Genomic DNA, 13,252 nt, shown 5'->3' with positions numbered 1-13,252 from the left:
GTTATATGCTAAGGGGCTGCAACGGAGACAGATCCTCCTAGTAACAGCTAGTACAATCCAGAGAATCAAGCCTGCATGGAGTCTCAGTTTTCCTGCTGACTTAAAAAGTATAAAATTGAGAAGAAAAAAAAAAAGCCCAAACCATGAACGACAGTTATTGCTTCAGCTTTCCCACTTTTTCAACACAGATTTGCCTTTGTATCATCATCCGAACACTGCCACATGAAAATCACTTCCAGAAGAGTTCCATTTCTAATAACAGCTACTGTGACAATGAGATTAAAAACAATCATTCTAATTTTATCACTGAGAGTGCCAATGGAGAAGGCAGGATAGCTTTCAAATTGCTTCCAAGGAGTGATGACAGCTGCCGTAAATATCCTACGTCTCATCTAAAGTTTAAAGACCTTTAAAACTATTAATTCTTTTTGTATTGCTAATAATATAATAGTAAAAACCCTAACATCTAAGTGCTCAAAACTCAGCCCTACATTGACAAACCATTTTGTCAGACTGCATACTTTTCTCAGGTATGCACAAAAAAATCCCCAAATATTAGTAAGTGATTTACACCTCCAAGTTCCTAAACACTAAGAACTTGTAAAACAGGAAGGGGTATGCACAGTGCTTCTTGGACAGATTTGGGCTCCAAAGAATAGGTAGGATGTGCAGCAAACACACTGCAAAGCAGAATAAAATGTGTACGCAGAACAATGGCAAAGACCAACAAGTCTTACATGCTCAAAGCAACATCCTAACACTCACTTTCCAGAAAAAACCCAAATATTTACAAAAGAGAATTAGTCTGTTATTGCATGCATAAAGCAAAATTCAGGCATATCTTCAAACTCCAGTGAGTAAATAAGCCTCTCTATTAACTTTAAAATTTGATTAAGCCAAAAGAGATTACCAGAATGCTTATCTGGAATAAATATCCATATACAAGTCATTCAAAAATATTCCAACACTGATGCTGAAGTAATTTTGCATATGCACATTACAAAAGACATTATCAAAGTTAAGCTCTATTGTCTTGGTTTTAGATTATTGAATAATCATATAAAATACTAACAAGAATATTTATTATACAAGCCTGAATTTTTTCCATGTGGTACATTAACAATTTATTTACTTTCCATTAAGCTGGTATGATTCTCATATGTGGTAACCTAATTAAACTCCTACACACAGTTGGTAAAGCTGGTATCACATCTCTGGAATCCTAATGCTGCTGGAAGATTAAAATAATATTAAAGAAAAGTATGCTCAAAACTGAGAAGGTATTTTGAACATGTGTGTAAGTACAGAAAAACAACACCCAAAGTAACCATACCCAAAAAGTATCTCTAACAAAGATAGATTACTGATGAAATACTACAACAACAACAAGATTATGTGTATAGATTCATGTATAAGAAGATACATGATCCTTTTTCAAAGAGCAGAGGTTAAAAAAAAAAGTTTGCTGCTCTTTCAAGGCCTTTCATATGACCTATAAAATTTATTTAAAAGGTGAAAGAAAAAGTCCTAAGACTGAATAGTAGGGTGTAGGACTTGTTCATTTCATACACACCACCAAGGGCCTTTCAGAACCTGTACCTGCTGGGTTTCTTCCTAGGGTCTGCAGTTCCGTGTACATTTCCCTCACCTACACCACACTGAACATCAGCTGCAGAGCTCTCTTACAACACATTGAAAACCAAAGGAGAACACTTGACAATGTTCAGTGTGCAAGCAGACATAATGCACTGCCTCAGCAACAAAGCCATCACTGGTAACCTCCCAACGCATAGAGGCAAAGTTAACGCCAACCTGGACAAAAAATAATGACTATTATCAGCTGGATTTTAGATGCAACACTTTCATCACCAAAAGGTAGGAATTTATACAACAGGTAAAAATAAAAGGTAAAAATCTGGTAAAAATACTCTTGTATTTTTATTTCTCTCAGTATTAACACACCCAAACAGGAATCACAAGAGCACGATCTCCTGTTTTCACAGGAGCTTTGAAAACACAATTACCACACCAGAGACCACTTCAATATGCACATAGAGGGACAAAAAATCCTTTAAAAGAACTTTAACTGCTAATGACAGCAGTGTAAAGGGCAACACATTATTTCTCTTTGCATGCAAGAAAATAAAAGCCTGTTTTAAAGTAAGATTTTCTCCTTAAATTTTTGAAGGGTAACACTGCTCAACACATTTAAGCCACCTCCACATTTAGATTAACTCCTTTTGTCAGCACACTAGTTTCACAGTATGAAGCGATACCAGATGTTGCAGCTCTAAATGCCTCACTAGGGTACACTTACCAGGACACTTAGGAGATGCTGAGTGCACCACTGCACTCTTACAAATAATTTAAAGTTTGTGCTCTGTTAGCACATATCCACTGCTATCCACTGACAAAACACACTGAAATTTGCATTCTCAGACCATCATGATATGGGTACCTTACCCACTGCAGTTCAAGACATTTCAAGCCTCAAAATAGTTATATTCCAAGGAGGCTCCTGCCCTTTCAACTTACCAGCACACATTAATGCTTTCTCTTCTGAATTTAAGCACAAATTATATGTCAGAAGTTCACTTCTGGGTTAGATTCATGCAACTCATTGTTAACACATGAAGATTAATAGAATATAAAACAAAGCTCTTCTGTCTTCTCCATGGTTCAAAGTATTCGTGAATACATCAAACCAGTATTCAATTCAAACACAACTCTCAAAGCCAGCATAATGTGATCTAATTTTTTAAAGAAACAGGTCAAGGAAAAGTCAGCAAGATTAAACTTCAACTTCAAATTCCATTTTAACTCCTTTGGAAGACATACAAAATACAACACTGCCTGAAGGACATTATTTCCTAAAATACTACTCTACAGCTCTGCAACGTCAAGCAACTCTACAAATAACAGCAGGCAGAACCCACCACTGTGCATTCTTGCAAACTCTTCAGAAAGGGTAAAGAAGGAAAGGAAAAAAAAAAAAAACACACAAGAAATGCTAGAAAAAACACAATATTAAGCACAACTTAAGAAATGTCAGAGATTTCAGCCAGTTCAATAAAAGGCTTCACCAGTACTACAAAATTACTCAAACACTATGGAAATTGATTGCTTTCTTTCAAGACTGTCAGAAGTTGCCATTTTAAAAAGTGCTTACACAAACATCTGCAAGTCTTAGAAACTGATTTTCAGTTACCATGGTACCTTCTTCCATTCACTGTGACCAAACATACCATCCTGAAGGGCTCCTCCTTATGAACTGAGGATACAGCCCAGTGTATCCACCCCCTTTAAGGCAAAAATGGATGGTAATAAAAAAACAAGGCACAAGCAACTTAAAGATCATAATTATGAATAGAGTAACTACTGAAAAAGAATTCAATAATGATGTGAGGGTTTTTAAAAATGCAGACCCATATTCTTATCTATGATTTTGTAAATCAATCAATCAATCAATCATATATATATATATATATATGTGTGTGTGTGTGTGTGTACTTACCATACATAAGAATACAAAGCCCTAGGCATATTACAACATCACCAAATCAGGGATGGTGTAATGAAGCTTAAAGAAACAGTCTTCAATAAAATCAATCCTATCTGACACAAAAGAATGTGGCACTATAGCCACACTGGTGATGGTGGTGCACAAACGCAGACAAGGCCTACAACTTTCAATCATCTTCTTGACATATTTATGTTTTGGCCAAGGTATGTTTGTATTTACTATAAACAAACTTACAAAAATATCTTAAGGTTTAGTGGCAATTCGTTACTAGTGTTAAGGCTTTTGCACATCAGCAGATATGAAGATATAAGAATACAAACCTTTTGAGAAGCCTACGTAACTTTTGCTACTTCCTACAATGCATAAAAATTTTGTGCAATGGACAGTAAGTGTAAAAATAAATCCTATGCAGTGTTTAAGTAAAAAAGGAACCATCATTCCCATTAATTAAATGATACAAGCAATGCACATATTAGTGCTTTAGCATGAGTCAGGATCTAGTTATATATGCAAGAGCCATGCATAAGCAAACCTTTTTCAGACAGCTAACACTGTTCCTCAGAACCATTCCTGGGTGTGTAATTTTTTGAATGTGTAAATAAATGCAAGGGTAAGATTTAAAAAGAAAAAATAATTTGGAGCTTAAGAATTTAGTTAGATGAATTTAGTTACTTTTACCTTCCTTCCTAGAATAACCTCACACAGATTTGCAGAGAACACAACACCTTCCCAGTAAAACCATATTGCCTTGTAACTAGTCAGAAGGCAAATGTAATTAATAAGAACATTTATCTGGCCTAGCAGCACACCTGCCTTGCTAAGAGCTCCCTATCTCCCATCCTAGAGCTGTTATTTTCCAGAAGAAAGTTTCCATATATCCATCACCTTCATGTTAGTGATCTGACATAACCCACAATCCACCACATGGAATATCTGGTTTTGGACATTAGTTCAGTTTCCGAATAATTCAGACTTCAATTCTCACATTGCTAAAATGCTACTTACCCTATCAGATCTTATGCTTTTGAATGGTACACCAGTTCACTTCTGCCTTCAGTTTTCTGTGTTGCCTGATATCTACTACTGAAATCATGAAAAATAGATAAATATGCCAAGGAAGTCTTCCACAAGTATAATTTTAGACAGTGTAGTAGGGTTAGAAGCTTCCCTAGGGAAGGTTTTTAGAGAAGTCTCCAAGATTTGATGGAAATCTAGCATCTTCCATTAACCTAAAAATCATTCAAAGGAATAACTGTTTATGTTCTAAAATCCATCAGCTTATAGTTTGAAATTTATTGCACCTTACTGAAATTAAAGACTATAATACCAGTGAACCAAATCTGATTAATTTCAGCAGCAGAATTACAAAAAATTTGGATCCCATTGAGGAATTTCTAGAATACAACAAACCTGGGTCCATCAACACCTCTTGCATTAAAAAAAAAAAAGTGTAAACAAATTATGGCATTGCTGTACAATTATTTCTGACAGCTTGCAATAATCACAGAATCAGAGAATTGCTTAAGTTGGAAAAGATCTCTAAGATCCTCAAGTCCCACCATCAACCCAACCCCAGCACAGTATTCAGCATGAAACCATGTCTTTAAGTGCCACGTCTCTGTGTTTCTTTAAATGCTTTTGAGAAATGGTGATTCCACCACCCTGGGCTGCCTGTTCCCCTATTTAACCACTCTTTCAATATAGAATTTTTTCCTAATATGCAATTTAAACCTCCCCTGTACCAACCTGAGGTGATTTCCTCTTGTCCTATGACTTGTTACCTTGAGAAGCAACTGACCCTCACTTTGCCACACCTTCCCCTCAGAGGGTTGTAGAGATGGATAAGGACCTCCTTTTCTCCAGGCTAAACACACCCTGCTCCCTCAGCTGCTCCTCATCAGACCTGTGCTCCAGACCCTTCCCCAGCTCCATTGCCCTTCTCTGGAGGTGCTCCAGCACCTCAATGATTTTCTTGTAGCAAAGAGCCCAAAACTGAACATAGGATTTGAGATGCAGCCTCACCAGTGCTGAGTACATGAGGACAATCACTGCCCTGCACCTGGCTGGCCATCCTGTTCCTGATCCTGGCCCAGATGCCATTGGTCTTTTTGGACCACACTGGCTCATGTTTGGTTGCTGTCAACCAGCACCCCCAGGTTCCTTCTCATCAGTCACTCTTTTCCCAGCCTGTTCACTACTGCTTTCACACAAGCTTTCTTTGGGCTACTTGACTGCAGAAAACATGATGGAATCTCTATTCAAATTTCTACAACAGGAAACAAAGACAATAGGATGCAATATAGGGCACTTAATCTGATCTTTTTGTCTGAATGGCCAAAAACAAATACATGAACTCTTACATCTCATCTAAAGGGAAAATCGTATTTTATAATGTGCTTCTGGAGGATTATCAGGTCCACTCAGTTGACCTGAATCAACAGCAGCTCACAAAGCAGATTATATGCCTGACAGAGAAAACCCAGAGCAAAATAAATAAAATTTAACAGTTATTATCGAAGTGTATGGCACCAGCCTGCAGCAGGAGCAGTCTGCTATTCACTGCTGGGTTTTTATGAACATTTCACAACTGGTCAGTTTTCACCACTCCTTGAAAATGTTCCATGCACCAAAGCCACAGGCACACAGACGGATGGACAGAACCGGGCAGAAAAAATTTAATTCAAATTTTCTCTTTCACAAGACCTACTATATATAAATAAATTATTCTTCCTCTTCACAAATATTTACTATACTGTATATCTCCAGGATAAGAGCTAAGGACTACCACTAATAATACCAAGCAGGGTTTAAAGTTTGTCTCAAAACTATGATCTTCTTTCTCACAACCAGAGTACCAACTCTTTCACACTTCAGCCATAGTGTTCTGTTGAAACTCGACAAAGATAATGAAGAAACAATGTTTCAATTCTTAAGAAGTAACTTTTTTTCCTCTGTGTCATTAACAGTATTACCAACTCTCTAAGACTTCAACACAAAAAGATCCAGCAGCAAAGCCAAGAACCAATTTTAGTAGATGCTTTTCCACTTTAGGCCTTCATGAATTGTCTGTATTAGGATGGTTCTGTTCTCTGCTAAGTCCCTTTATTTTTCATTAAGCAAACGCAGGAGGTCCTGACAGCCCTGACAGAGAAGGGAAAAAGCACAATACGCGAAGAAAAAACCCACCGTGCTTGTCAATTCTTACACCTACGGAATTTTCTGGGTATATGGTATGAGCATGAAGTATGAAAGGTGAAAATAGCAACTCCGGGAACAGGCACGGCGCAACTGAAAGATGAAATGGGACATTTAAAGACAACTCGCTCTGCCCTGGCCCGGCCTTTGCTTACACAGAACAGGAGCCGTTCCCCTCACCAGGGACGAGCAAGGGGTGCCTGGCCATAGCCGGGAAGCAGGGCCAGGGTCCGATGCCGTTCTTGTCCCTCGGGAAGCGCCGGTCCCGGCAGGACACGAGGCTCCGCCGCGGCGCCGCCCCACGGACGGGACCCGCCGGCGTCTCCACGCGGCCACCCCGCCCAACCCCGCCCGCGGCAGTCCCGGGCCCTGCGCTCACCAGCCCGTCGATCTGCACTTGCTTGACGGCCGAGTCTCCCGCGGCGGCGGCTTTGCCTTTGCCCTTAGCGGCGCCGAAGCCGCCACCGGCAGCGGCCGAGCCTTCCTTGCGCGACGCCATCGCTGCCCCCGCACGGCCGGAAAGGGAAACGCGTAGCACCGGAAGCGGCGGCGCGGCCGGAGCGGTGCGCGGCCAAAAGGCCCCGGGCGGAGCGCGGCGAGGTGCGCGCGGGGTCCGGCGCTGCGGCGATTCCGCCTGAGGGCTTCGCGCCGGGCCTGGCTCGGGCCCGCGTGTGCCTGCAGAGACCGAGCCTTGTGCCTTGTGCCCTACGCCTTGTGCCAGCTCATTCAGCATGGTATGGGCCACGACAGCCTTCCCAGACAGCCTTCCCTGCCAGCCTTCCTCTCCACAGAATCATTTACATTGGAAAAAACCTCCAAGATCATCGAGTCCAACCTGTGACCCAACACCACCTTGTCACCTACATCATGGCACTAAGTGCCATGTCCAGGCATTTCTTGAACACTTCCATCGATGATGCTCCCTGGGCAGTCCGTTCCAGTGTTTAATCACTTTTTTGGTGAAGAAATTCTACCTGATGTCCAACCTAAACTTCCCCTGGTACAGCTCGAGGCCATGTCCCCTTTTCCTGTCATCCTGTAGCTATCTGCCTGCTACAACCTCCATCTGGCTTACTAGATATCTAAAGCAGGGTATGATGAATCCCACTTTACATTTTCCACTGGGAAAATAATTCTTAAATGGAGATTGAAGGGGAAGTTAAGAATGGCAGCATCACTGAGGTCAAATATACCTTGTGCCCCAAAGAGATTGAAGTGCATGTACAGTGGGATTAGAGGGCTTTTCTACAAGCGGTCTGTAGAGAGGCTGATGCAATAATAACCCTGAGCTTCAGGGCAGTGTGCTGTGGCCAACAATCTTAGCCATCATGGAGGTGTTGAAAATTTGAGTCCTGCCTTTAGGTTTCCATGACTGAAGGCTGCACTCCCACTGGCATTGCATTTGAAGTTTTTTTCAAGAATTAAGTTGTTTATTATTTCACTTAGCTGTTACATTAGCATGAATATCCAGTTTTAATTTACAATATCATAGAGTTATAGAATATGCTGAGTTGGAAGGAACATATCAGGATCATCGAGTCCAGCTGCTGGCCCTGCACAGCACTCACACCATGTGCATGAGAGTGTTGTCCTAATGCCTCTTGAACTCTGTCAGGTTTCATGCTGTGACCACTTCCCTGGGGGGCTGTTCCAGTACCTAACCACCCTTTGGGTGAAGAATCTTTTCCTGATATCCAGCCTAAGCTTCCCCTGACTCAGCTTCATGCTGATTCCTCAAGTGCTGTCATTGGTCATGAGGGTGAAGAGATTTGTACCTGCCCCTCCGCTTCCCCTCCTGAGGAAGCTGTAAACTGTGATGAGCTCTCTTCTCACACTCCTTCAGGCTGAAGAGACCAAGTGACCTCAGCTGCTCCTCGTACAGCGTCTCCTCAAGGCCCTTCATCACCTTGGCTGCCCTCCTTCGGATGCTCTTTAGTGGTTTAATATCTTTTTTATATTGTGGTGATCAAAATCGCCCCTAGGAGTCGAGGTGAGGCCACCCCAGAGCAGAGCAGAGCAGGACAATCCCCTCCCTTGCCCAGCTGGCCATGCTGGGCCTGATGGCCCCAGGACAGGGTTGGCCATCCTGGCTGCCAAAGCACTGCTGGCTCATGTTCAACTTGACATCAACCCCCAAGTCCCTTTCCATGGCACTGCTCTCCAGCCTCTCATTCTCCTGTCAATACACAGCCAGAGTTGCCCTGTCCCAGGTGCAGAATCCGGCACTTGCCCTTGTTAAACTAAATCTGATCAAATAGTTCTAATTAAAGAAAACAAAGAGTAGGAAGCAGTACCATGGTAATACAGTGATTTTCAACTCACATCCTTGGTCAGCTGGAGGTCTGTGGATGTGATACACTTCAAAGATGTTGAAGTGTATTTAAATAGAAAAACATACTTTCTGACAGTAAATGCACAGTGCTTTACCACTGACAAATTCTTAGGGATCTGAAAAAGAATGAAAACTCCTGGGATAATACGAATGTGTACTATCCTGGCCTATGAAGTTTTTGAACAGAAAGTCAATGTAATGTTTAAAAAAAACAACAACAACAAACAAAGCAAAAACAAGCAAACCAAACCAAACAAAAACCCAACCAACCAACCAACCAAAAAAACCCCAAACAGCACCCCCAAAAAAAACCCCACAAAACAAACAACAAAAACCACAAACTGAAAAAACCCCACCATAAAAACCCCAACAAATAGCTACAGAACAGAACATCACCATGTTCACAGATATTGCTGTGGGCACCTAAAATATCCTTATTTAAGGGACTGGCATATGGCTCACTATTTAATGCACTGTCAGAATAATTGAGTCAATTTTGTCAATGATGATTAACATGAAAAATGAAAATCAAATATCAACTTTCTACTTTAAAAAACTCACAAAATCACTGGGGCAAAAGGCCATAAAAATTTTCACTGTTGAAAATTCTGAATTCTTGAAAAGGAGGCCATGAAAAGGATGTCAGTTTGAAGAATTTAGAAACGTTGCCCAAGCTACTCAGGAAAACCACAAAACAGAAAACTTTCATCACAAAATACTTTAGAAAATTCAAGTAGTGCACAATTTCCATTAATCATTTTTAAATTATACTCTAAATCAAAAGACAGCTGGAACCAACCAAAACCCTTTAATTCCCCAGTGCTGTTTAAGTTAAAACCTTGGTGAAACTGAGATGTGTCATATCCCCCAAAGCACCTCTGCACCATATCAGGGCTATGAGCAGAACTAGAGTTGCTAAATAGAAATTATCTGATTAGGGTTCAAAGATATAATCCCTCCCAAATCGTCAGACTGACTTTACCCTAAGGGCTAAACCAACTTGAGTTTCATTTGTGTATGCTGCAGGCTAAGACCATGCACCAGAGATGGGCTAGCCTGCAATGACTTGTTACCACTTAGTAAATAGGTCATGTTTGAATGCTGTGTTTTTCTTCCCTGCCCTTTCAGCAATTCCAAGTATTTCTGAGCATAATGAATACTTTAATTTCATTATCACAAAGTGTAGAGGAATAGGGAAGAATCACTTAGGATACACAGAGCAGTCTGTACTTGCACTGAAACATAACAACACCCAAATACAAACTTGCACAAATGACTAGAGTTGCCTAAACCAACATTAATTATGTTAAAAAAATAAATGTTTCCAGTAAAATAATCTCCAAAACTCAGTGGCAAAAGATTCTCCTAACACAAACTTAAAATTGCCTTGTAATATCTTGCAGTTTACAGAAGTTTCAAGTTCAGAAAATCTCAGTATTCTGGAAGAGGTGATGTATTCAGGCTCAAGCTTTCAAGCATGGGGAAACACAGGCTTGTGGTACATCTCTATATGAATACATTGGTGACCTTTTTCAGTGTGCCACAAAGGAATGTTCCTGTGCTGCCTCAGCAGACCAGTGCACTGCTTATGAATGAAGTAAGAATTTAACATCTTTTCCTGTATAAAGTAAGGCTTGTATTTGGGCAGAGTGTAGTGATTTTAAGGCTGTACTTAATCCTCACATTCAAGTATAAAGCTATTCTACATAATTCTATGCTTGGCATGGCTTCTTCTTTTGAAATCCCTTTCTTATTCACAGGATCCCTTTTGATAGGAACCTCTCCTTTACATGCCACTCTCATATCCCTTTCGGAGAGAGAAAATCCTAATGACAAGAGGTCCCTCTGTGTATCTGTGAAGGTATCTGCAGTGGTTTGACCCTGGCCAACAGCCAAATACCTACCCAGCTCTCATCCCCCAGCACAAGGGAAAAGAAGGATGGCAAGAATGCCAGTGAATAACATTTCTGAAGCCATGGAACAGACAAGATCTCTTAAATGCTCATTCTTTTCTTTTCCTTTGTTTCCCCCAAAAAATATGTAACAGGGACCCTCATGTCTCACCAGCAGATGCAGTTTTGCTAGGTGTAACAACATATATAACTGCATAACTATAACTGCAGTTATGTTTAGCAGCATTGTCTGCCACGTGCAGGGCAAGTCCAAATTCCAACTCCAGCCTCAGGAAGCAGCCTTGTGTATAAGTCTTGTGTAATTTAGGAGTTTCAGCTATTGTGTCCTGCTGACCACAGCAATTTAAGACTCAAAGAAATAAAATATCCCCAGGCATACCAACCCATGTTAAGGTAGGATCTCCTTGATAAATGAGGCAGCACTTCATTCTGAATTTGTTCAGACATCACTTATCACCAGCTGCAACTCACTGAAGTCAGGACCTCTGCATACTTATTTCTACAGCATGTACAACATTCTGTTTCACTGATAAATAATCACCTTCTCAAGTGTCAGGTATTCATCTAATGTTTACTACTTTCCACAGAGGAGCTCAATGGGAAAAATTAAGATAGGGCTACATAAATGCATGGGCATTTTGTGCAGGTGGATTTTTAATTACTATTATTTCTTATGAGGATAGTTGTGATTTTAGAAGTTAATGATACCACTGCTGAGGTCTATTCCACGTTATTTTTTCTAATTTTCTTCAAGACAATCAAAATATAAGGAATTAGTTTTATTGTTGTTTTGTTGTTTTTTTTTTTTAATTTGAAGTAGGAAATGGAAAGTAATAAGGGGCAGGAGTGATAGAAAAATGGTAAAAATGGGAGCTGCAACAGCACAGAACCCCCCCAGGGACAAACATCAAATGCAATAAGGAACAATGGGACCAAAATATAAACCTGGAAAATGCAATTTCTCTTCTGTAAGAATGGAGGTTTCAGAAGCCATGAAAGGTTTCAGCCATGCTATTACACAGGCAACCTTTTAGCACTTACTGGAGTAGAAGTATAGGCATTATATTTAAAAAAATGGAAGTAACATAATAAGATATTTCTGCATGTGAAGGAAATATTAAAAAACTTAAGTTCTTTCCTTGGGAAAGTTTGGGGTTTTTTCATCACTCAACCTTTCTTCTCTCTGCTTTTTGCAATAGATGTTTTCCAATAAGTGTTTTTAGTTATCTTCTATTCTTCTAACTTCTATGTTTCAGGTATTGATAGCTATTTTTTATTATTAAAGTACAGCATCTCAAACCCATTATTATACAGCTAACAGGAACAAAAAAAAAATCACAAAGGAATTAACGATAAAATTGCTTAATTGAAAATGCATTTGATAAAACAAACTCAGACATTTTAAATGCTAATTTTGGCCTGTAAAACAAAGACAAGGGATTTCACACAGTTACCTTATATTTATAAGCAGGGCTAGACTCTTTTTAGAGTATCAAATTAGAAAGTTATTCAGGTGCAGGGATCATGTATGATTTATTACCGAACTGTAAAAATTCCACTTCTCTGTTCCCAATAAACTTATTTCTCCCTGAAATCAATGAAAAGGTGAAAAGATACATATAGTATCTCAGGCAACTGAATTGAGTTCTCTGTTGAGCAGTAAGTTGCTCAACTCAACTCAACTCAAAAGCTGAGATCAGAATTTTGGCCATAAGTTAATTTCTTGTGGGGGCTAGGCTTCCCACATGATTTCTCTTTTGATGTCAATTTGTTCAGCCTTCTCTTCATAATCAATTAATTAATCAGTTAATTGACCCTTCTGATTCTTGATGACACACAAGCCATCCCATGATGAATACAACAATCTTCTCTAAAGAGAACTGAGGAAATGGAAATAAGCATAACAAAAATCCAAAATGTTTTATGTCTTCTGAGTTTCCTGTCATCTCCAAGGTAAAACCATGTAGGTGTTTAAGAGAACTAAAATAGATTTATATTTACTTTGTATCAGATATAGTAAAAGGGGGAGAGGGATTCTGCTCAAAACAAAGCAATAGGCACAATAGGAGATGAGGTGTAAAGCATCACTCTGTTCTTCCCCTCTACCTACCTTGCACATCAGGTATAGGATAGTCAGGTTTGGCAGGATATCTTCCTCTGTCCTGTGTTCTTCACAACTCACAAGCTGAAGTTACAATTCCAGTCCTGGGTACTCCATTAAAACTTCCCATTTTTCTACATTATGGCACTTTTACATCCTTCAAGGGCTTCTACAAGTGAGTACAGAGC

General features: G+C 39.9%; 1 protein-coding gene across 1 annotated transcript in view; it reads right to left on the bottom strand.

Annotated features, from left to right (window-relative positions):
* The window catches only part of EIF3H (eukaryotic translation initiation factor 3 subunit H), a 90,644-nt gene extending 78,352 nt beyond the window's left edge, over positions 1 to 12,292 (bottom strand). The window contains exon 1 of the mRNA XM_086879928.1: positions 7,098 to 12,292. Coding sequence (XP_086736054.1) covers positions 7,098 to 7,451 — 354 coding nt within the window. The 5' untranslated portion in view covers positions 7,452 to 12,292. The remainder of the gene's footprint in view (positions 1 to 7,097) is intronic.
* Between the last annotated feature and the right edge of the window lie 960 nt (positions 12,293 to 13,252).

This window comes from Cyanistes caeruleus, chromosome 1 (genome assembly GCF_971803275.1).
Source record: "Cyanistes caeruleus chromosome 1, bCyaCae1.hap1.1, whole genome shotgun sequence".
NCBI classification, from domain to species: domain Eukaryota; kingdom Metazoa; phylum Chordata; class Aves; order Passeriformes; family Paridae; genus Cyanistes; species Cyanistes caeruleus.
The sequence above is the reverse complement of the archived record's forward strand: the minus strand, read 5'-3'. Positions and strand labels throughout refer to the sequence as shown.